This window comes from Mangifera indica, chromosome 15 (genome assembly GCF_011075055.1).
Source record: "Mangifera indica cultivar Alphonso chromosome 15, CATAS_Mindica_2.1, whole genome shotgun sequence".
Lineage (NCBI taxonomy): Eukaryota > Viridiplantae > Streptophyta > Magnoliopsida > Sapindales > Anacardiaceae > Mangifera > Mangifera indica.
The window spans coordinates 285025-311298 of NC_058151.1; the positions used below are offsets into that span (position 1 = coordinate 285025).

The 26274-nt window shown below is 31.3% G+C and overlaps 3 protein-coding genes across 3 annotated transcripts; 2 read left to right on the plus strand and 1 right to left on the minus strand.

Moving 5' to 3' along the window:
- The first annotated feature begins 5337 nt into the window (after positions 1–5337).
- Positions 5338–7966, plus strand: LOC123198274 (NAC domain-containing protein 86-like). Its single transcript, XM_044612950.1, has 4 exons — positions 5338–5648; positions 5738–6027; positions 6106–6408; positions 7471–7966. Exons 1-4 carry the CDS (start codon positions 5492–5494, stop codon positions 7687–7689), a joined length of 969 nt encoding a protein of 322 aa, XP_044468885.1. The 5' UTR covers positions 5338–5491; the 3' UTR covers positions 7690–7966.
- Positions 7967–10671: 2705 nt separating this feature from the next.
- On the minus strand, positions 10672–11954 carry LOC123198344 (transcription factor MYB26-like). The gene is made up of 3 exons (XM_044613036.1): positions 11729–11954; positions 11499–11628; positions 10672–11421 (listed from the first exon to the last, which is right to left on the minus strand). The coding sequence occupies exons 1-3, from the start codon at positions 11856–11858 to the stop codon at positions 10692–10694; spliced, it is 990 nt and encodes a 329-aa protein (XP_044468971.1). The 5' UTR covers positions 11859–11954; the 3' UTR covers positions 10672–10691.
- Positions 11955–21243: 9289 nt separating this feature from the next.
- LOC123197257 (organic cation/carnitine transporter 3-like) lies at positions 21244–22980 on the plus strand. Its single transcript, XM_044611462.1, has one exon. The coding sequence runs from the start codon at positions 21367–21369 to the stop codon at positions 22882–22884; it is 1518 nt and encodes a 505-aa protein (XP_044467397.1). The 5' UTR covers positions 21244–21366; the 3' UTR covers positions 22885–22980.
- The last annotated feature ends 3294 nt before the right edge of the window (positions 22981–26274 follow it).

Consider the following 26274-nt stretch of genomic DNA (forward strand, 5'->3'; position numbering starts at 1 on the left):
GAGTTTAAGCAAACTTTGGATTTAAATTTCATGTAGAAATCTAAAATTAACTGTTTTGTTCCAATCCTATATAAAAAGGGTCATTCATGTAATGCTCCTCGGAAATTGTAATATTAAAAACTATAAGCAGAAATTTTTGACTCTTCTAATGATGGGCATTGCGGCGGCCATTTCCCATAGTTGACCAGATTCCATGCTCTCGTCCCTTCCTCTCTGAAACCTACTTCTCACGCTAACACCAACCACAATCCATTTATCATCAACCATCTCTCTCTTCTCCGTACATCCACAAAATGATATAGTAGATTTAGGCATTGTAGACTCAAGGTGAAGTTTGAGAATGAAAGTGAAGACTTGATTGAGCCCATATATTTATTAATTATTCCTACCTACACTACGCCCACTTTCTATATCACATACAGCCGATATTATTGGAAACTAAAAGTAATATATTATACTGTAGCAACCATTTACAGCCTAGATATCACATTATCAAATTCATAATCATCGGCCTTTAACCTTTGGCGTTTGCTTTATTATGGTGTGAAAGGTTGCATGGCTTTAGAGCAATATTTAATTTATACTTTGAAATCTCTCGAGATGAATAGTATATGGAGAAAAAAGGATGAAACCCATGTGATATATGGAGCTAAAATGTGGGAGTCTAATTCATCATGGATGATGCTAAGATATTTTACGAGTTAATAATATAAGTGATCGAGTTTTCTTTTTGTCTAATATATTGGGAAAAAACAAGAGTGTTAGAATCTCTTTATGCATACATACATACATACAAAAGCTTGAAGCTATCGTTCCTGTTATCAAATATTGTGCAGGACGATTCGTAAAGACCATAAAAGGGTCTTTCGGCAAAAGAACCCTACAACTCTCAGGAGAATAACTCAACTCATCCCATTGTTGATGTGTAAAAATTGTGAAAGCCATCTAAACATAGCAAACAGAATAGAATAAAAATCTTTTTACTTGTATGCTGTTTTCATGTAGAGGATTTCATCTTGTGCGGTTCTGACTCAAACAAATGAAAATGATGTCAAAAAACTGATTAGCCGTTATAAAACGCCATGTGAAGTGAACACAATGCTCAGCTATGTTATCTGTCAATTCAAAATACAAGAGAAAACACTTGTATTTAATTAGTGGAAAGAATGAGACTTATCTGATTCAACTTTTCTCACTATCTCCTCAACATGTCAAATATATCTCCTTGAATCATGAGATCACGTCTCATCTTTAATTTTCGCTATTATTGGATAGCAGACAAACCTACTTGTTCGGGGTCACTTTTGAAAGAAATGGAATTGAAACAACTGTATAGATTCATTTTACTAAGATTTAATTGCATTCAATTAAGTAATTACGTTATAATCCCTTCTTCTTCCTCATGTAACTAGAGAATGATATAGAGTATAACTCATAGTATTAAATTGTTAAATTTACACCAGAGAAAACTAAAAACATAACAATGCACCTAGACTTCTGAGTTAAAAGCCAAATTGTCTGCATTGAATACTAAATCATAATTTGGAGTATATCTTGTTGATCCAATTTTTTGTTTTTTTAATGTAAATCAAACTCTTACACATTCATAGATAGAGGTGACTCTAATATAAATTGGTTCTATTTAAATGAATTGATTTCAAATTAAAGTTTTAATTTAGTAGTTTTTATTAAAATCAATTCAATTATTCATCCGATAACTTAAGTCAAGCTTTGTTTCAATAGGATCAATACACTCCGGATCATAGAGTAGAGAGAGACCAGTCAATGATTTAGTGTTCGTAATCATTAAAGTGGTGAGTAAGTCTTTACTGAAATGAAAATTATATTTTAAGGAAAGGAATTAAAGGAGAGAGCACAACATAGGGCAAAATAACAGTAAAGAAAAAGTTGTTTGGATGGCAAGAAAATTTAAAGCTAATTAAAATATAAAAACAAAAGAAAAAGCAGACTGTGACGGTGTGCCAGGTAGATTTTGCCAGATGATGATGCTGGGTCCGCTCTTCAAGCCATCACCTGTTGAATGATAAAAGCGCTCTTTTGCTCTTTGAGATTAAAAATAAAAGTTTAGAGAATCCTTCGTAAGGATGGACCCATCATCCTGTTTAATTCTTCTATACATGTCGTTTCATATCATCATCCAATAAATCAATTACAACAATTCACATTCTCATCTTTTATGACTGAGTTCGAGGCTTTTCCTTTTCCATTTTGCTCTTTATCGATCACTTGTTCAGAAACAGTTTGAATCTGAACATCAAGTCATGAATTAACAATATTGGGAATCATGAAATGGAATTGATGCCAAAGGGTATTTATACGAAATGATCTTAATTGCAATTTGAAAGTATGGGTTCCTTATGCAGTTTTATATAATTTTGGGATCTCCAATCTCTACTGTTAGCCCATGAGATGTATGTATTTTAATTTTTGTATCATTTGGTATCAGAGTTATTATCAATATCTTTCATTTGAAATTGTACTATATGAATGGTAACCAACATTATAGTGTTTCTTTGGGACTTGTAGAGAGCTAGTGCACAATTAGCTTGCATGGATGTTAAGACTATAGAGTGTAGTAATATGTTATCATCCTAAGTATAAAGTATAAAACTTAAATTTCACATCGGAAAATATGGTCACACAAACAATAGATCGAGTGTAATGGTATATTAAAATTTCAAGAACAAATATGAAACTAACTAATAACTCACATTGAAAAATATAAATCTCTGGTGTGCATTTATATGCATTAGACTCTTAAATTTTAATAGTTAACTTTTGAATACAAGTGAATAAAAAATTACGCTTGTAATCTATATTTTATTTCTAATATTACCTCATTTGCTTCAATAACTTTTTATTACAAATTTTATTATTAATATTATCTTATTTATACTAATTAAACAAAATAATTATATACACGTATCAATTAACTTAAGTACAATATTAATATATATATATTAATATTTAAAGTAATCTATCATGGTAATTTTCCAATTTTCATAAGAAAAGATTACTCAGAATGAAATAAACCTGAAAATAGTGAAATATACCCAACAAATTAGTCTCTGAATCTCCTATCATTTATAAATAAATAGTTAGATTGAATAACAAAATTTAGAATACTTTGTTGTATAAATAAAATATTTCTAAAGAGTGCATGAACGTCGAGGAGTATACGCCACCGTCAAGGAAAAGTAAGGAATGATTGTAGTATGATTCGATCAAGTACGTAATAAATTATCAATTATTCCCTAAAAGATTATACTTCTGACAAATAATAAACCTAAATTTGTCCCTGTATCTTTTTATTATAATATATAATTGAATAATATTTACATTATCGTCTCTTCATAATCTTCAACCATACAACTTTGATAATCTCTTTGGAAGCTACCATGCATGGATGAGATGGGCACATATGAAATTTGAATTGGTCTTGTTTTGTATATATCATCTTATTGCATGAGAATGTATTAATGGATTTTCCCACAAGCATCCATCTTTAACTATTGGCTAGAGTGAATTGTTAGTCTCTTCAATAATATTGTTCATCCTTCAAATCATACTATTTATTTTGTTGACAACTTTTTGATAGCATTGTATACCAACTCAAATAAATTCAAATTTGAGTTAGGTATTATTTATTCAAATTGAGCTTACGCTGACTTTAGGGGTGGATATGAATTGACCAAACTCAAACACTTCCTAACTTGAGTTTGATTCAAATGAAAAATAATTTGGATCAACTTTGGCAAGCCACAATTAGAGTAACTTAAGTTAGGTTCGATTGCTAAGTTTGAAAATTGAAACTCGACTTAAATTCATTATTTGGATTCGTAGCTTAAATTTATGACTCATTGACAAAACAACATTATTTTATTCAATTATGGGTAAAACAATGTTTTTTTGACAAATGTTTGGCATAACTCGAGTCAAATCACAAGTCAAACTTAAACTGAATTTAACAATATATCTGACTTATAAGTCAAATTTAGCCAAACTTCATTTAGCTTGAGTTTTACTTAGTTTAAAAAACGAATTGATCCTCTCAACTCATGTTCAATAAAAGTTTGATATAATAAATTTGAACCAAATTGAACTAAACTACTAACCCCAATGGTTTTTAGTGTATTGTCATATCTTCAATTGTTCTTAGTCCATCTAAGAGAATCGATGTTGATGCAGGATGCTAAGAATTATCTAACTATTTTCTCACTGTTCATTGATTAAGATATTAAGCCGCTAATTAAGAGATGCATTAATTACAAGATTACATTAATTAACCCAAACATGTACACGCATGCATAACTCAGCTGTTATGGCCGATTAATTGTAATGGGACAATCTGGTTACTTATACGCAACATAATCCATCTTTATGCAGATATCATCAGTTTCAGTTTCAGTTGGAAGAGTCTTACAATTTTATGACTAACCTAATTAATTTGCTAAGCACGTAATCTTTGGTGTTCAATGTTGCCTAGAGTTAGTATTTTAATAATTACTGTAGTTGGTATGGTGCTTCTAGTTTGTTGTAAGTGTAGATTCTAACCGAACCAACTTAAACTAATCTTATTATTCTATTTGATTGAACTTAACTTTAGTGGGGACAATCTTAGCTTAAGTTTGAATTGAGCCAGCTCAATTTGATCGTATTGTTGATAAATTCAATTTTTCTAACAACTTTTCATCTTCTCTTAGTAACATTTTATGTTTGATGATTTATTTTCTTTTACATTTTTGATAACTCAATCTTTTTGTTCTATGACTTTTTTATTATTAATTAATTCTTTGATAAACTCATCACTAGCTCGAGCACGCCAAATTTAAGCTAGAGTTAATCTTCTAAATTTGACTTGAATTAATCTTTATTTATATTTAATTTGATTTGAATCTAACTTTTAACTTGTGACTGTATTACATTTGATATGCCAAGAGTTCAAGGGTGTAATGGCAATAGAAAACACTACCGGTACTTGATGATACTACTGTTAATTAATAGTGATTAAAATAAGAGGAAGAGCCCTAGTATTGCGTGTTCTAGGGTGTGGACGGCCAGTGGCCCGCACAACCTTTTGAGAGGGGGTAAGATTTTTTGTTAGTTTGTGAGCAGGCAAAAGCAGGTGAGAGAAGCTTCTTATCCTCCCTCTGGGTTTTTAGTTTTCACACAAATCGCCAGACATAGAATCTTTTAAAGCCAAACTTCTTCATTTCAGTCCTCCATCATCAACTTAATTACATCTCACCCTCTCCTTAATCTGAAGATTATTATATAAAAATGGCAGCCATGTGATAGACTGAAATCTTAAGGGTTAATTCTCTGTGTATGATCCCAATAGTGGCCTATATAGTTAAACATCTTTCAAGCCATCTTATTGCAGCTCCTGTTACATCAACATTTACTCTTCTCTCTCTCTATCTCTCCTTCTTCCTCTAACTCTCTGATATCTATCTCTTGGCTGGCTTCAATGGCACCCATGAGTCTCCCTCCTGGTTTCAGGTTCCATCCAACGGACGAAGAGCTTGTTGCTTACTATCTTGATCGAAAAATTACAGGCCGCACCATTGAGCTTGAAATTATCCCAGAGATTGATCTATACAAGCATGAACCATGGGATTTACCAGGTGTTTATTTATTTATGATATATGTATATGTTCTTATATATATTTATATAAGTGATAAATGGATGGTTTATATATATATGTTTGAACAGACAAGTCATATTTGCCTGGGAAAGATATGGAGTGGTATTTCTTTAGCCCTAGGGATAAGAAATATCCAAACGGGTCAAGAACTAACCGGGCAACAAGATCCGGTTACTGGAAAGCCACCGGAAAAGACAGACCGGTGGTTTCTCATAAACGGCCGGTTGGGATGAAGAAGACTTTGGTTTATTATAAAGGTAGGGCTCCCCACGGCATCAGAACTAATTGGGTCATGCATGAATATAGCTTACTTGACTCCTTAAGCTGCACTTCTTCTTCTTCTTCTTCTACTTTGAAGGTACATATAAAACTATTTACAGCTTCTTCAATACTATATTTTACAGTCATAACTGAGATAGTTTAATTTATGGGGCAGGATTCTTATGCACTGTGTCGCGTGATCAAGAAAACAATACAAATTTCTAATGGAGTGCAGAAGGAAAAAATGGCGGGGATCTCAGATGAACAAATGTTCAGAGATGACACTAGTGGGATTGAAAGTTCAAATGGAAACAATAAATTCCCATCTGATACTTCTTCTTCAGATTTCACTCGAGGAACTCCCACTGAAACTGCTGGCACAGCAGATGATTTGCAAGCTCCATTTGTCTCAGATGAAGCCAACAGTGCAGCTCATATGTATTCCCTTGGCCTCGACTTCTCTTCCAATCTCTTTCAGGTACATTAAAAGCAAAATGTCCTCGATCACCATTTTTATATACATCTTCTTTATTAGTTCATGATGACATGATTATCTCCTTTACCAAGGCTACATTTCCAGCAAATTTTGCTTTGCTGTTGCTTTATTTCTAGGGGCTTGACTTGACCTTGACGTTCAAGATTTTAACAACAATTAAATCACCCTTCCTTTAAACAGTTTCATCGATCGTGCAATCTGATTTTATTCACACAGAAATGAAAGCAGATCGATTGGGCGATGTGATGCGTTGGAACTGGCCCACAATACAAGCCCTTTGAATTTTCTTTTGATCTTAAAGTAACAAAAGTTACGAGTAATGGAACTCCTTGTCTTTTCCCATATAAAGCTAGCTTCCTATTGCTTCTAAAGATCTCTTAGACCGACTCAAGTACGTCTTTCTTCACCATCTTCAATAACTTCTTTTGACTCACTCAAAATTAACCATCTTTTCTTTTCCATTTTCCCCGCTCTCTAGCTAGCTCTTCACTGTCACAATCTCCGATCACACATTTCTTTTTTCCCATATGGAGTTATCCAAATATCACTTTTTCCAACTCAAATGATTGAACTTCCAAATTTTTTTTAAAAGGGCTAAATTTTAACTATTTATTAGTATAGATATCAAACCGATTTACTTACTTTCAAAACAAAATATTCTGTTTTAATTTTGTTTGTATGGTATTTTTAATATGAAAATTTAGTCTCTTTTATTAAAAAAATAAAATAAAAAGTGAATTCCTTTGATAAGAAAAATATAAAAGATTAATACCTCCACTAGAGTAAAATGGTAGATCCATGTTTCTAAATGTTGTTATACCTTTTTCCAGTCAAAATAATCTGCCATAATTGTTCTTTTTGTATAACAAGTACAAGCATTAACCTATACATCACATGCCAGTTTGAACAATTCTCTTGTTCATGTATACTATTTTATTCATCAAAGAACGTGACACAAAAAGTGATTATTTATCTTGTATGTATAGTTTGTTTTCTATATTATTTTCACTATGAAAAAAAAAAAAAAAAAACTTGCGAATGCAGGAAATGCAAATGCAAGGCCTTCAATATCCATGTCCTTACCCACCGTTACAAGTAGAAGACTTCCCACAAATAAATATAGCAGAGACGAAGCCATCAAAGCCTGAAGAGAGCTTCATGTGTGATAAATTTTACAGGGATTGCATGAACGGGACCCTGGAAGAGATCTTGTATTTGTGTGCTTCTCAGGACAATTCCATGGCCCTCTCCATGCAAGAATGATAATTATTAGATTACTAACAAATTAAATTATACAGTTTTTATACTTGTTTCTCAATTTCTCACATATAAGTGTAAAATATATGTATGCTACATCATTTTATACTTACAAATTACAATTCATTTACGACACAAATTAATTAAAGTATAGAATTAATATTGTATTGGGGCATTAATAGCCCAAAAGGAGGATTATTTTGCTTCCCTTTGTTATAATTATTGTTGTAATTGTTGGGTCAATTTTGAAGAAGAAATGGAAAGTATACTGTATTTGAATTTTTTTTTTTTTTCAGTTCCTTTTGTTATTATTTCCCTTAATGTATTATTCGGATCATAGACATATAATCAATCACTACATATGCAATGAGTAATGTTATATATACTTATAATGAATACCAGTTTGAATATAAATGAAGGTTTATCATTTTGTAATAAGGTATTATTTTATAATTAATTCAAAACTATTTAATCATATAATTATACATCATTCTTGGTATCTAAATTAATAATCATACATATAGCATTAATAAAATAGTTATCTTTTTTATATGCAAGATTGGCCTAGAGCAACGGTTAGTAATTGTCATGTTTAGGTTCTCCCCATTCTTTTATAATTAGGACTAGACGGGTTGGTCGAATTAGTTTGATTGAGACTTGATTGTCAATCTAGTTTGCATTGATGTTTAAATACAAAATCAAACCATAATGTTGATGTCAGTATGTTGTTTTGCAAATTTTTAATATACACCACATTGTCATAATTCTACTTCATTAAATATTGTTATAATATTTATTTAATAATTCATAGGGCTGACCATCGGCCTCTTGAGTTTAGGTATGAAAATATTGGTTCTAGCAAACACAATGAAGTATTAGGATTAAGCTCTAATTACACCTTCCTAGATAATTACTCTGAGATGAAATGGGTTCTAAGTTGCATAACACTGCACTTTTTGATGGATCATGAGCATTTCCCCTTAGGCAATTCGTGGCCTTTACTAGGCCAGCCCATTACCCAGCTGCGAAGCCATTTGGGCTTACACTAGGCTCTATTTTGACGCATGTTAATTTTTTCAATAACAAGATCTTCAAAATTAATGCGACTTTCTGTAGATTCATGGTAGTTTAAATCAATGTTTTTAAAATCAGAATAAATTAATCTGTTTGATTAATTAAATTATAAATTAATCTATAATTTGATTGAATTTATAAACAAATACTAATTTATTTAAAATTTAGTCAAACTCAATAAATTTATTAAATCAGAAAAATTATTCAAATCCAACAATTTGTAATCAGTTTTTTTCTTTATATACGTAATAGAGTATCAATTGTTTAATTAACATGTTTAAAATTATATTTTATATATTTATGTTTAAAAAATATAATAAATGTTTAATACTATTTAAAAAATATATAATAATTTGATAATAAATTAAACCAGTCAAATTAATAACATAACAAATTAAATCACAAGTCCAATTTTAAAAATATTGTTTTAAACCATATATTGGAATGGGCATATTTATTATTATTGTTTACTTTGAATAAATCAATTTCCAACCAATTATGAATTGATTATTTTATATTCAAATTCAATAGTTGATTAAATTTGGACTGAATTTAATCAAGCAGTATTAGCAGAGATACTTATATAATTACAATATTATATCTAAATAATTTTATAACATTATTGTAATTGCCCTTACCATATGTGGCTGGATAATAGTCTGTCTTCTTGTTGGCATACAATACGTCAATATTCAACTCAAAGTTTGTACTCACCAGACTAACTTCAATTTTGTAAATTAGTTTAGACTTTGTCTTTGTATTAACCGTATTACATGCGTCAATAAAATGTTTGACTCTATCGCCTGAAGGATGATTAAATATAATTTCCCTTATTCTATACCCGATGTTATCCAGGAATGAGTTTAAATCAAGTTAATTTATACAAACCACATTTAAATTAAGAGTTTTAATTTTATGATTTGATTTATTTGTTTTTTTTATAATACTATTTACATTATTGTTTACATCATTAACGACCTTTCATTGAGTATAATACACTAACTCAAATGAGTTAAAGCCTAAGTTGAGTATAAATTCAAGTTTATCTTAAACTGGGTTTGATTCAAATTTGTTTATAATACAAATAATTGAAAAATAATATTAGATAATTCATTATTTTTTTTTTCATATAGAGTAGCGCTAATGTTAATGTTATAAAGACATGTTTACTTAAGATTTGTAAATATTCTTAATGTTGTCTTCGTCTTCCGCAAGCTAGGTCTTTGTGTTAGCGTATCATATATGCCAATATTCAAATCATATTTACTCTAAAATTTATACAACGTTTTAGAATCCGTCTTTAATTTAACCGTATCAAATTGGTCATTACATTATTAACTCTCACATTTCCTTCTTATTATGTTAGGATATTTGATGCGTGACTATTATTATATATTACATAAATGATGTATACTGATATATACTGAGAGATCAGCATATAATTATATAATTGGCCGATCTAATTATTTAATTTATTTATAATTTAAAATTATTTAATTATATAATGTTATATTTATTTAGTTATACATATAATATTATTATTGATTACTTTATTTATATAAATTGGAAGAATAGGTGGGTGTTAATATGTATATTTAAACAATGAATTAGATTATTTGATTTAGTTATACATATGAGTAGAAAAAGTCCTCCGTTATATCTCCATTAAATTAAAACTGTTTATACTAATCATAAATATAATTTTGTATACTAAAAATGATAAGTTATTTTATTTTTAATTTAAAATTATTTAATAAATATATATATTTATAATTATTAGTAGTACATAAAATTTTACTATAAGCATTAATCCCAGACAGAAAATAACCACCAATTTCATAATTTTATTAGCTTTCTAGCACTTCTCCGATCTCTCAATTTCAAATCATCATCTTGATCGTAAAAAAAGTTTTCCACGCAAATCAACATATTAATTAGAAGGTCCATCCAAAATCATCAATGGAGACTGAGCTTAGATCACGAGACATTGCACCTGACATGAGAGTCGAGTCTACAAATGCAAGGTCAAAAATAGAGCTGTCAAATGAACAATAATCCACGTCCTTATAAACACCCTTATCTTGAAGTTCTTGCAGTTGCAGTCCTTCCAGGCTTGGTACTCTACAGGGTTCAACCATTTTATTGGTACCCCAAATGGGGTAACTGTCATCTGGGAGACCAAATCCTGATGGGTTCACTGAAGAAGTTGAACAAGAAGAAATGGGTCCGCTCTCAATGGAGGAGACACAAGGGAAAGTAGTGGTAGTGATGGAAACATTGGGATTTTCACCATAATTTGCAGTCCAAGTGTTAGGTTTTTGAATCTGATTTTCGGAAGTTGGTGTTGTTGAAGCAGCCATTATTGGTTGAAGCAATGGAGGTGAAGGTAATGTGAGAACTGGAGGTTGAATCTCCCTGTTCACATTGTTATTAATTGCTGTCATTTGTCCATTACTTACAGCGAAAACGGGAAAAGAATGATCAATGGAGGTCTGTGGCATGTTGCAGGCAAACTTTCTAGAAGCTCTTTGATGGGAAGGCATCAAATTGTGAGTCTTTGGGTCCAAACCTTGTGAGATCAGCTTCTTCTTAATGCATGAATTCCAGTAATTCTTCACTTCATTGTCAGTTCTTCCTGGCAAATGCTTAGCTATCTGTGCCCATCTGTCAAAAACATGCAATAGTAAACAATAAGCTAATTTAAATACATACATATTGTGGTGAAATTGTATTGGCTTTACCTGTTGCCTAAAATTCTGTGGCAATCAATGATGATTTGTTCTTCTTCTTCAGTAAAGGAGCCTCTCCTGAGGTCTGGTCTCAGGTAGTTTATCCATCTCAATCTGCAACTCTTTCCACACCTTTGTAAGCCTGAAAATTCATCAATCAATTTACATGTTCACCAATTATACATCAAACACTTTCAGGGTTAAAGGAAACAGAAGAAGTTTATTAAATATATCATACATACCAGCAAGTTTTGGCACAGAACTCCAGCTGCCATGGCCTTGAGTGGTGATGTGTTTAAGAAGCTTCTCATCTTCATCAGGCGACCACAATCCCTTCCTCACTTTCTGTTTGCTGCAGCACCTGTGACCCATGTCAGATGCTTATTTAAATCTCTACAAGAAACTCAAACTCAGCTTATAGATGAAATCTAATGTTAAAGGGGTATCATAATGAAGAATCAGAAATGAAGAGGGAGGCTCAGGTGACTGACAAATGCATGGAAATCTGACTTATATAGGCCAAGTGTCAAACCATATTTCATTAGAAGAAATGATTCTCTTATGGTGACTCAGGTCCCACTCCCCAAATACAATACAAATTCACACAAATGAAAGAAGTTTTGTCAATTTGAGTGTGAGATGGGTTACTCATAACTAGTCTTAATTTGCATACATGACTTAGATTTTTCTATATGCTCTTCGCTTAATTGTATAAACCAACAATGTGCTGTTATTTGCAGACTTTAAACTATTAGTTTCCCAACTAAGAAACAAAAGATTTCGACAAAAACAAACGATAGTTTTATTAATACTAAAACTTAACTTCTATCAATCCGATAATATATATTATGCTGGGCACGAAAAAAGCAAGAATTGTAGAGGACCCCAATCTACACCTATAATTCTTAAGTATACATTAATATTGTTATCTAATAAACTTATAGTAAGTTCTTGTAATTAAATTACATTGGTAACCTTACTATGTGTATGCATTAATTAGAGTGGAGATGGATCCCAATCTGAATAGGGATTGGCCACTTAAGTTCAATTTAAATCTATAAAGTCCAATTCGAGCTCGAGTTAGTGATGAAGCCATTGGAGAAACTGTTCGAATGTATTAAAGAAGATAAAAAAAAGTTATTGAAGATGAAAAAGAAAAATCATTAGAGAAAAAGCCAAAAAAGAAAAATAATTGTTAGAGAAGATGAATTTGTCAATGAATTTTCAACAACTCGCTGGATTAAAGTTGGCTCGACTTGAACTTGAGCTAAACTATTTCAAGATGAATTTGGCTCATTTTAAACTAAACACTAAGTCAAAACCAAGTTGGCTCGGCTCCAATCCAACATTAAATTAGAGGTTTTTAATCAACTGTCTAGAATGTTATGTAATTTGAATTCGCAATATTGCTAAAATTATTATCAAGAATACTTGAATCAAAGTGACTGATCTTTCAATTTTAAAACCTCTCTTAATTACAGTTTTAAAAGGTAAAACTATATTGTATGAGCTTTGAAGAGGGACATAACTAATATATATAATAGGTTAATGAACTTACGCATCAAAGGTCCAATACAACTTAGACCCACACTAATTTAATAATTTGTCATTTAAGTATGCAATTACTCAATTTTGTTATGTTAAAATTATAATTAATATTATCCACGGCAAAATTTTTTTTAACATGATTGAATAGCTCGATGCTTGCAGGTCCGCGGCAGCTAGCAAAGTCTAGGAACAAAATAACTAATTAAAAGACAAATTAAATCATGAAAAGCGACAGTTTAATCAGTAAGATTAAAACATGTTAATAATAATTTAACTGGCCATTAATAATCACGATTTACGGCAGAAGCTTCCAGTACGAAGGGGCAAAGAAATTTGTTGCCCAATATACCGAGAAAGTAAGCAGAAGCAATTGACAATTTATAAAGGAGTGGCTTTTTGAACACCCCATTGCATTATCCATCCTTTTGCTCCATAATTTTTTAATAATAAATTTAACATTAGCTGAGAGAATTCAACACTAATGGTGGGTGTGGAAGCTTGCACCAATGATAATTATACCGAATTTGGTATAAAAATATCATAACTAACACACTAAAATAAATAGGAAATAAATATTTTTTATATGATACGATCATAAAAATCAATAGTTTACATCCACAGTGTAATTGAGGAAACTAATACTCAAATAATATAATATCTTTAATTAATGTCTAATGATTGTTATGGTTGTAATGAATTTAGCTTATATCTCTTGTTTTATAGCTTTTTGAAAGAAAAGATATCTTGTTCGAGGTTTATCCTTTGGGTTGTAGGTTGGAATGACGTATTTTTTGTTGATTGATAGTCGATTATCATTACGAGTTGTATCCGTAGTTAACTGGAGGAGGAAACTATGTCTACTTGCCAATCTCTCTGTAATTTTATTTGTGTTGGTGAAGCTACTAGCTATTGGTTTGCCTTGACAGTTAAAGGCACGATCCATATATTAATTATTCAATTCATACGGTTACTTGTATATTATGGTATCAATATATGTTCTTGATAATTTAATTAATGATAAACCCATTTAAGGGTAATAGGTAGAGTGGACCAATAGCTAATCTTCTGTAATTATCTGCTAATTCTCTCTTAATATATATTATTATAATTAAATCTTAATTTACAACACAATTGTCAATGGCGATCGTTTATCTCTCACTTCATAGACTAGCACTGATGTTGTCCATGGTGGACCTCTTCTTGAAGGCGATGTTCCCATTCATTCCCCACGTCCAGTTTACACTCAAACTAATTAACTTTACTTATAAATGTGTTTAATGAGAAAAATGAAACATTATATTGAGAACCCATTTGACAGAGTTCAACCACTAGAGCTAAATTCAAATTGAGTCAATTCAAATATAAATTTACTCTTGTTCAACTCAAATTTTAAATGATAAGTTTAAGTTTGAGTTTAAACTCATTAAAGAGGTTATCAAAAATATCATCGATTGAATGAATAATATTACAGACAAAATAAATAATATTATCAAAAAGATAAATAATATCGTCGAAGAGGATTCAAACTAAATTATCAAATTGAAACTTAAGTTTAAATCAAATCAAACATCAATATAAGTTAAGTTAGCTTAGTACGAGTCCACCCCTATCAAACACCAAGCCGATAACCTTGAGGAGACCAGAAAAGCGACCCACCGTCAAGGCCTTCAATTTTAACACAGACAAATCTGATGATGCAAAAAGCATTATGTGTACATTCTAATCCATTCGAGAGAATGTGAAATCAAACATACTTGAGTCCTCTACCTTGACAGTTAAGATTCCACATTTCAATTAGCTGTATGTACTAGCTGCGACGGGTCATTAATTTCTATGTTGCAAGAGCAAGATATCCAGCAATTCATCACTATAGCTTCATTAAGAGCCATACTTATCCAATTAAATGAATTTCTTGTAAAACTAATCAGACACCTTTCTAAGCAAAAAGATTAAGCAGGCATGGAATTAATGTAAAGTAGTATACATAAAGCTTCTTAATCTGTAATATATAGATGAAGTAATTTCAATTTCTTGATGCAAATATCAACAAGTGATGTAACGGATGTGATATATTTCAGAAACTTGAAGATGAATACATGAACCAGTTAGAGAAAAACTAAAGATAAGATACCAGTTTTTCAACCATTGTGCCTTAAGAAAACGGTAGCAATGAAGTATTGTCGAGGATAATCAACTTTACACTTCAAATTAACTTCAAACTAATCCTTATTTTATTCAAAATTATGGACATCATTTGACCAATTCACAATTAACATTGACCTTGCTTTTTCTTGGTACCTTCCTCTGTCTCTTTCCATTGTGTATGAGAGTTACCTAACTAAGAATAAATTAAGTTAATAGTTTTCACATTTTACTCATTAACTTTGTTTGATGATGCTATTGGAATGTAATTTTCTTTTTTTTTTTTTTAAATAATGAATCCCATTTGACATAGTCCAACCACAAAGTTAGTATGTCCTACAGAGATAAGCACATCAATCTAAAGCTAAAGTCTCACTTCAATATGTGCATATTGGAAAGCGCTAGTTTGTGCACCCATATTAGTGTCGAATCGAACCTATTCCTCTGGATCCACATTAAAGATTTTACACCTTGTTTAACCTTAGGTGAGTAGTATTGTATTAGCAATAAAATTATATGTATTCATTTTGAATACATAAATAGATAAATATTTAATATGTGTTATCATGTGATTTGATAATTTTAAATTAAAGATAAAATAATATTAATCATATAATAATATATATAAATATGTATTTATTTTTATTTAAAATAAATACACATAATATTACTTATTGTATTAGTATATATCAGTCTCTAATTAACGAAGAGAAGAAAAAGAAAATTAATCTAAAGGGTCAGCATACAGATGGATTTGTCGAAGAGATGCTTAGGAGTAATGAAATTGATTTAGGTGAATTATATCATGCCAAAATAATTATTCAAATTTTGTATGTCAACATATTTTCTCCATCTCTTTCTTTAATTATGTAACGTTTTTAAATAAATTACACATAAATAAAATATGAAAAATATTGGGTATGTTCATATAGTTTGAAGATATTCAAACAATACTAATTAAATAGTTTCTTAAGCAGCCAAGACATGTTTTAAATTGTAAAGTATAAAACCAAAACTGTTTTGAATGATGTATCTGAATCTAATAATATGTAACCAGTCGACTACTACTCGAGAATATTACAAATTTTCTGGATTGGGCTATTGATAATGGACCGGACTTGTACAAAAGATTAATAATAGGAAAATTAGCAAAGATGAAGAGTGGGCCGGCTGGCCTTTGCTTTAGATTCAGAAACTCACGTTTAACAAGCTCTTAAAATTTAATTATGTTTTCTGGGTTGCATTGCATTGCGGCTATACATTGGGAAATGAAACAAGGGGAGAAGCAAGCTTTACACATGCCATAAAATTGGAATGGCCTTCTTATGCCATCCATATGTACTAGTGCCATGTGTGACATGAATTAGATTTTTTTATTGAAATAATTCTAATAAAACTATGTGTTTTATTCCTGGAATCCAATTTTTTTTTTATAATTTTTTTACTAATCAAAGTATTAGTATAACAAATTATTTGTGTATTTACTATTTTGTCGTACTAACTTGAATAACTGTTGCATTATATAGGCCTTCATTATACCAACATTTCAGCTCAGTATATCTGAACTACTAGATAAAACTCATTATAAATAGGATTGTTAGAGATTTTTTGTTTATGTGTGCTAATATTGACTATATTTTGATTAAATACGATTGAGTAATTAAACAGTTTAATATCAATTTACAAATAAAATTAAATGATCAATAAAGTTAAGTTAATACATTTAAAGGTTATGATCTTAATAAACAATATAAGTATGGGTCTTGAAATTTATTGAACCGTAATAAAGGATCAATTAATCTATTATATATATCGGTTAGGTATTTAATTCAAAACCTAATGCAACATGGTTTACTTATTGAAAGTTGTTATTCAAAGAGATTTTTAAAGTAAAAGACTAACTCAAGTTAAGAGGTAATCTCAATAAGTAATCTCAATAGTTGTATAAATTAATTGTGTAGTAATCCAGGTATTCTTACAACCCAAAACATTTAATTTTGTACTTTTTAACATATATGTAATTCCTATGAATTTAGAATTAATTTATTTTGTTCAGTTTATATAAAATAAATATTACAATGATAACTACCCTACATTTAGGATTAACTCTTTTTAATTCAATTCGAGTTAGGGTGCAGTTTTTTCTTGACTAGTTTATGAGTACACTTGGGTTTTTAACCCAAGACTCTTAATTTTTTTGAACTTAGTTCACTACCTTCAAACGAGTTTTAGAGTAGTGGCTACTAGACCTTGCAGTTTTAACGTCATGTTAGAAATCTCAGTATTTTTTTTATAAGAATAAATAATACTATGTGTATACAAATGTGTTTATATTTATATATTATCACATAATTAAATAATTTTAAATTAAAAATAAAATATTACGTAAAATAGACACATGTATTTTTATTGTTTTAGGATATAAACTTTAATATATTTGGGCTCCAATTTCGCTAATCTTACTTAGATACTCATTAGAATATATAGCCTTTTTATTTTTTTCTCAAATTATATATTCCAATATATTGATTTGGAAACTTAGCATCTATAAATCAATGAGGCTCCATTTAATTACTCAAGACTTAATGCATACACGAATTTTTATTTGCTCTAGGTCTTAAGAGTGTTCAAAATTAGTTAATGGAATTGACTTGACATTATTTTAAACTGAATTAAATTTTTGATTCCAAGAAAATTATAAATTAAAATTAACTAATTTAGAGATTAATCAATTCAAACCAAACTAAATGTCACTTAACTAATTTTAAACCGAATTTTGGAAGATCATCCTTTATTTTTATATTTTTTTAAAAACTGGGATAATACTTTTTTTTTTTTTGGTTATTTTTTGAAAATCAATTTGGTTGGATATATCGATTTTAAAAAATAGATAAATGAGCAACCAACTAAAAACGCAGTTTTGTTATATTCTTCAACCATTATATGAACCAATTTTTTTATTCGATTCATTATGGATAATTTACAGAACGAAAAAAAAGGCAAATCAAAAGATATTGGAGCCACGTAGGTTGCGCGTGACAATTGGGTTCCTCATTCCTGGCTAGATACGTAATCGACAATTACATTACATCCATTCCATACAGTACTTCAATTAGGAAACCGATAAAGGAAAAAAACACAGCAAAAAATTGTGGATCTAGATAGAGCTCTCTCATCTCACTATGGATTCTTCTTCATCCATTGTATCTGAAAGTGTTGTATCTCTTGTAACGAGTATAAATCCACTCGAAAGGCAACCCATGAAGAAAGACGAAGCTGGTAGCCCTTTGACAGCTATACTTGACCTGGATCAACATCCCATTCTGATATGACTAAAGTCTGTAAAGGCAAATCCCAAGACCAAGAATTCCTTGGAAGTTGACAAATGTTGGTGAGTTATGGGTTGCAAAACTCGCCCCTAAGCTGAGTACAGCGCCATGTTGTCTCAGCATCAGTAAACCCTTACAAATGTTTGTTAAGCAGCAAAATCCAGGCAACTGATACAAGAAGAACTTGTAGGAGCTGGCTCGTTCATCTCAATGATGCCTTTCAGATCTTGTTACTCGTTAATTATCGTCCGTGCGTAGCATGTGATATTTAAATTAACAAGACAAAATGTTTACTAAATTAAATTTTGACAATACGGATAAGATCATTGTTGCATGGTATATGAGGTTGAAAGAGATGCCTTAATTAATTAATTAATTGATTGCCGCGTGTTCATTTTAATGATGCTTGGACGTCTGTTGAGATCTAGAGATGTTTTGGTCGGACAATTAGGAAGGCATGACATTGTTAACTATCGTAGCATGTGATATTCAAGTTAACAAGACAAAAAAGTTTTACTAAAATAAATTTAGCCAAACGATTATGTCCCACCCATAGTTTGACAAAACCAAGTTTCCCTAATTCAAGTTTGGAAAACTAATTTTTTTTTCAAATGAGTGAATAACTTAGATTAAACTCTACTAATATTGAGTTATACCCAAGTTCAAACCATTCAAGTTGGAATTTTGTGCCAAACTCAAGTCTAAGTATGGTTGACTCAATGAATTTGTAATCTCACAATTTAATTTGAGTAAAATATCAATAAATTTTAACAAATTTTATATTTTATATTTGTACTTTTAAAATCTTATATATATATATATATATATATATATATATATATATATATATATATATATATATATATATATATTTTATTTATTTATTTATTATAAGGTTAAGTAATAATTTTAAAATTATGGTATTTCAATGTAATTTTATTAATCAAGTTCAAGTTGAATAAACATATCTTAAGCTCAAACTTGAGTCAAAATCTCACTATATCATGAGTCCAAACTCTTCCTAAAATAATCAAATCAAGTTTGAATTAACCAATACTCAATTTGGTCTGATTGAATTATAATTTTATATGAGTTCCAAATCATACATCTTATTGTTTGAATCCTAACATAAGAAAGCAAAACATGTTAGTAAATTCATTTCATGGATTGATTAGTGAATATTGAGTCTTGGTGATAGGAGCACACAAATTAATACAAAACACAGAGCTGAGATCAACTCACTGATTTGTTTTTTTTCAGCAGTTGGAATTTCAGGCTTGTAATGATGATGGTCCATGAATGTAGAATTTAATTAACATATATGATTTGTCGTCTACACTGTGTATATATGTGCTTTTCAATTTTTTGCATTGCCCATCAAGAGATAGGCTGGAGCCAACTAATGAAAGCAACCGCAATGGAAATTCAAAGGCTCCGTCTGTCTCTGTGTGTGTGTCTGTATGTATATATATTTGTCCTTATGAGTAGATTTGATTTAGGCGTTAGATTAAATTCGATTTGAGTTTGTATTTAGAAGACCCTGGAATTGAGAATAACACACAAAAGACAAGGAACATAATTGAAGACCGCCAATCGAAATGACACTTAAAACTGTGACATCACACTGATGGCGTTTTGAAGGCTTCTTCATAAAAGAAATGATTGAGATTAGACATACCACCCCATGTATGCTTGATTGATCGGTATCTTTTGAGATTATATTAAAAATAAATTAGAATAAATAAATAAAAAGAAAACCATTTTGATCATGATCAACCTTTCAAGTGGAGTTAGGTGATACCGTAATGCTACAGGACTGATGCATTCCCTTTTACTGAATTGAATTATTCTATGATATACCTTCATAATGATCTTCCAACTATAGCACTACAGGATTTGTCATCTTCCTTGGCGGCGCATTTATTACATTGAAAGAGACCTTGATAGGAACTGATAGCAAGACCACCATGGGCAAGTAGACAACTGGGAATCTCAATTTATTGAATAAAACAAATTAACCAAAGATTGGAGAGCCGTAATGTACTAAGGCACTACCCACATAATTAATAATCTGGATTGCAGAGTTTATTAATTCAATTTGTCCTTGCTCAGTGGAAGCATGTGAGAGGAGGCTTCAATTAATTCAGATTAATTTGGTTTGGATACAATTAAAAAATTTGAAGTTTTAATTTCATAATTTAACTAAAATCTCAATTTATTAATATCATTTATTTTATGAATAATATTATTTATCTGATTGATAATATTATTATTTTATTAATAATTTTAAATAATATTTTTAATTAACTTAAACAAATATAAATTTAAATTCAAACAAATTATTTTTAAAAAAATTAAAGTTTCAACTTAATAATTTAGTTTATGTATTTCTTTATTAATATTATTTATTTTTTTGATTATATATTTATCTCAACGGTGATATTATATATCCCACCAACAATCTCTAATGATATTTTCAACTAATTAGAACTAGTTTAAATTCGAATTGATTATTTAAAATTTGAATTAAATTTAACTCAATTCATATTCAAACTTATTTTAACTTAGATCCAACCTTAGACTCCACATCATCTGCTGGCAAAGAGCACACGTTATTCCAAATCAACACCAAATCACAGTCCTGCCCGTCTCCAATATTTACAAATTACAAATATAGAATATATCCTTTCCTTCTTGTATGACATTTTCTACCAATTACCATAGATTATATCTTTCCAATAATTTCTTTATCAAATGTATCATGTGTATTAGTCAGAGCTGATTCCGAGCTGAGTCAGATAAATTCCAATGGAGCCAGATATATAGAAGAAGAAAATGGAGAGAAAGTTGTAATAGCTTCAATGGCTGATTCAACTCCTTTTCTGTCGCGTTCCAATTCTATAGAGTCGAAACGTCCACCTTCTCTGGATGAAGCAATAGAAGAGCGTATAGGAGAATTTGGATGGGCCCAGTTTCTCCAAGCCTTGTTTGTTTCACTTGCTTGGACGTTCGATGCTCAACAAACATTCATCAGCGTCTTCACCGATGTGGAGCCAAAATGGCATTGCGTAAACGACTCCTGTAACTCTTCTTCCAACATTTGCAAATTTCCGAAGTTTTCGTGGTCATGGGATTTGCCTCCAAACTCATCAATTGTATCTGAATGGGGCCTTGAGTGTGCTAATTCACTTGTCAGAGGACTGCCAGCTTCTTCTTTCTTCATGGGTTGTCTTGTGGGAGGACTTCTTCTAACCTCAATGGCTGACTCCTCATTGGGTCGCAAAAACATGATCTTCCTCTCATGTTTAGCTATGTCTGTGTCAGCTCTACTCACCGCTTCCTCTGCCAATATATGGATATACTCAGCTTGGAGATTTGCCTGTGGAATTGGCCGTGCGTCGATTGGAACATCAGCACTAGTTTTATCAACTGAGCTAGTTGGAAAACGATGGCGAGGCCAGGTAGGGACTCTTGGATTCCTTTGTTTCACTCTAGGGTTTTTATCTTTACCAGCAATAGCTTATATAAATGAAGGCTCATCATGGAGAAGTCTCTATCTATGGACTTCGATTCCTACCATTTTCTATAGCCTGTTGTTTCGCTTGTTTGTTCATGAATCTCCCAGATGGCTTTTCGTGCGAGGCCATAAACAAGAAGCCGTGTCGATTCTAAACAGCATTTCATCACCTAAAAACTGTACAATTACATTGAGCTTTTCCAACATTTCTGTAGAACAAGAAACTCAAAATGATGCTCTCACAACTATCAAAATTCTTTTGAAAAAAAGTTGGTGTCTTCGAAGGTTATTAACAACCATGACATCAAGTCTTGGCATTGGAATGGTGTATTATGGCATGCCATTAAGCCTTGGAAATTTATCATTCAACCTGTACTTAAGCGTCGCCCTTAATGCCTTATCTGAGCTACCTGCAGCACTGGTCACATTCTTGATTGTGGGAAAGGTGGACAGAAAAGTTTCCTTGCTGGCTTTCACAATCTTGAGCTGGATTTGTAATGCAATGTGCGCTGTACTGGGTAAGTCGCAGACGACATTGCAGCTCTGGTTAGAGCTTGTGTCTTTCTTCAGTGCCTGTACTGCATTCAACATCTTGTTGATATTCGCCATAGAGTTGTTCCCCACTTGTGTTCGAAACTCGGCCATTTCACTGGTGAGGCAAGCTGTGGTGCTGGGTGGTGTGTTCAGTCCAGTGGTGGTTGCAGCTGGAAGAAGAAATGCGACTGTTTCGTATGGGATATTTGCCTTGTCGATAGGACTTTGTGGACTGTTTGTGGTTGGTTTACCTGAGACAAGAGGCAAAACAATCTGCGACACCATGGAAGAAGAGGAAAGGAAGCTCAATGCTTCCCTAATTATTTAGTGATCAATGTCTAGTCAATATAATAAATAGTTTTGTACTGGATGGCTAGATATGTTGATTGTTTGATTTTGATATGGGATACTGAATATTTTAGCCCTTTTTTTTTTTTTAACAATATATACATATATACCACTATATGCCATGTAACTCATTCACATAATAAAAATATTATAATAATAATTTATTTTTTAAAAATGCTTCCATTAACATTATTTATACAGAGAGATTCTCTATTTTTCATCATCTTTCTAGTAAAGAAATCTCTCTAACTCTAAAAATAATTAAAGCAAGCATATATGATTGAACAGTAAAATCTGTAAAAGAAATTTAGAGAAAGGAATCGTTACCCATTATAAAGAATTCATATAAACACAAGGGAGGAAGATATGAAAATTATTAAATTTTTTTAGAGAATTCATATTTCTTGCAAAGATTTCATAATAAAATTATCCAAATTCAAATCGGTCTTGATTCAAACCCTTATATTTTGTGTTTTCTTTTTTAACAATTGAAAATCAAATAATGTAAAGTAAATTTATATTTATGACTTCATGTGAAATATAATTTTGTTGTGATTTCATGTTGTTTATATTGTTTAATGTTGTGATTTCATATTGTTGTATTGTTTAATATTATTATAATATTGTTTAATGTTTTATTAATGGTAAAAAATACAAAAATTCAGTTCTGGATAAAAACCAGACGAAGAACAGGTTGGCGACAACACCAACCCTAGCTTTCCGCCAACTTGTTCTTCGTCTGGTTTTTATCTAGAATTGATTTTTTGTTTTTTTAACCATCAATACAATATTATAACCACATTAAATAATACAAGAATATGAAATCACAACATTAAACAATCTAACAACATAAAATCACAACAATATTATATTTTACATATAAATTCTCTAAAGAAATTTGATAATTTTTGTCTCTCTTTTCCTTATGTTTAAATTGAATCTTTTATAATGATTTTCTCTCATAAGTTTTATTATTCAATTACATATATCTTTTTTATGAAAGAATTTTTTTTTTTTATATTGCAAGAGTCCTTCCCTTGTTGGAAGGTTAAGAAAAAAAGAGAAATATTTTTTTCTTTCTATATGAATTTTATCGATAGATGTATTTTTAAAAAATATATTATTGTTGTGATACTTTTATTTAAAGTTTGAGATGAATAATATATATGTATACACAGTTAAAAAAATAAAAAATTTAATATCCCTTTTGATTTAAAAAAAAAAGTTATAATTGTTGTGCTATTATTGTATGGGTGTTCTGTTGATCGTGGTTTTGTTGTGTATTGATTTGATTGTAATGGTTTGTTTTGTCCATTTTGCTTATGGATCAGTTCGACCATCCTTGCACAAGGTTGGGGATGGCGGCGGAAATCTACTTTCAAAAGAAAATAAGTGGCAACTTTATGAAAAGGTAAGAAAGTGGCAGCGAAAAGAGAGGAAAAAGACAAGTTTAGAGGAGCCCAGCAGCGCGGACAACTCCAGCCCACGCACAATTCCCACTTAGACGCACCGGCCAACCAGAAGCGCACAACCCATCTGCGCGCTCATCAGTCCAGCCCGCCGCATGCCACTGTTTCGGCCCGATTTCTTCACACGTCATCGGCAGCTTCAACCTGACTAATGGTCCCCGTAGCGTCAAAATAGTTTGGCCCGCTATAGAGAGATTGCTTTAGTTTGGGAATTTAGAACCCCAAATACGATTTGATGATTTAAAATTTCATAAGTTATCTATTTAGTTCTATTGTAACAATTTTAATCGATGTATAATATTTATATATATCAAACAATTTTTATGTTTTATTGATGTAATATTTGTTCATGTGTGTTATAGTTTGTTCAATTGATTATCAGGTTTTAATAACCTTCGTAACCAACAATTGATATTCCCACGCCCAACAGTATGGCATAGTAATTTAATCCTATGCCAAAAGCAGCACCACCCATAACCAACAATAACCTTCGTAAAGCCCATTTTCTCTTGAACATTTGCTTCACAAAGAGGAAAAATTGAACTTAATTATGTAATTCTTCCTTAGGAGGCATAAGTGGGATTTTCACTTCCCATAACCAAACCCAACAATCTCCCCTCAACCAGCCCTACGGGGACCCCTCCTCGTCTGAGCCTGAGGATGGATTTTACCATACTGAAGCTTGAAATGGACGTACTATGAACTTGGATGAAATTGTTTAATCCCTAAGCTATGACACCACTTGTCAGGCCATGTTGGACAAATTCAAGTTTTTAAGCTATCAAAATTAATTGATGATGAGATGAAATTTTTACTAGTACTTCCACGGCCTCACCTTCGTGTCCCTGGAAGAAAAGCCATATAGGAGATTCGCTGACAAAAGGAAACACTATTACCCAGTACCAGATTCCTGGAATTGAAGTCCAAACGTAAAGGAATTCCAGGAAGAATCTCTATTTATGTAACCCGCAGACCAATCTTAAGCTTGAGTATATCCATAAATATGTGTAGAAGATAGTTATAAAAGCAGTTATAGACATGGCAAGGCATGAAAGAAAAAGAAATTTCTTACGATAAGTCACCATGTGTGTCGAGAAAAAGTCCACCCAAGAGGCAAACCATTACAGGCTCTCCACGCTGATACGATTGTGTTGTACGAAGGACCATTCCAAGCCCATTCGCTATTGGAAAGACCACAAATCCAGTGCTTCTGGATCAACGATCAATTAATGGAGTGCTTCACAATGCGTCTCTGAACTCTAATAAAATCGCGGTGAAAATCTAGTACATAATTGAATGGATTTTATACTTTTCACGGCGCAGAAGTTTCTCTTGATCTCTAAATGAACAGAGAGCGAAAGAGAATGATACGTACGAATGTATAGGCACTGTATTCTTGTAAACAGTTAAGCACAGGCGCAATTTGCCAACAACAATGATCAAGAAGGACTTGTATCGACTGGCTACACCCAAAACCTCTCAAACCTTGCTCTGTCATCTCGTCCAGGGAGTTAAATTGTGTTACCTTGGTTTCGGAGAACAGAGGAGTTAATGAATCTTCCACATGATGCTGCAAATTTTCCATGGACGAAATGCCCTCGAGGAGATTCACCAATAAAGGGAAAGACTATCATACAGTACAAGCTTCCTGGATTTGAAGTTCAAACATAAAGGATTTTCCAGGAAGAATGTTTGTCTATGTAAGCAATTGCTGGTAAGGTTAATGTTCCAAAACTAAACAAAGAAAATCCAACGATTCCTACTGGGCCTTGCCATGTTCTTCTTGTCTTCTCCATCAAAAGCAGTCATAGACATGGCAAAACATGAAAGGAAAAAGCAATTTCTTACGACCCATAAAGAAGCATGATGAAGGAGAGCTAGTGAAAATTGAACTAGCACAT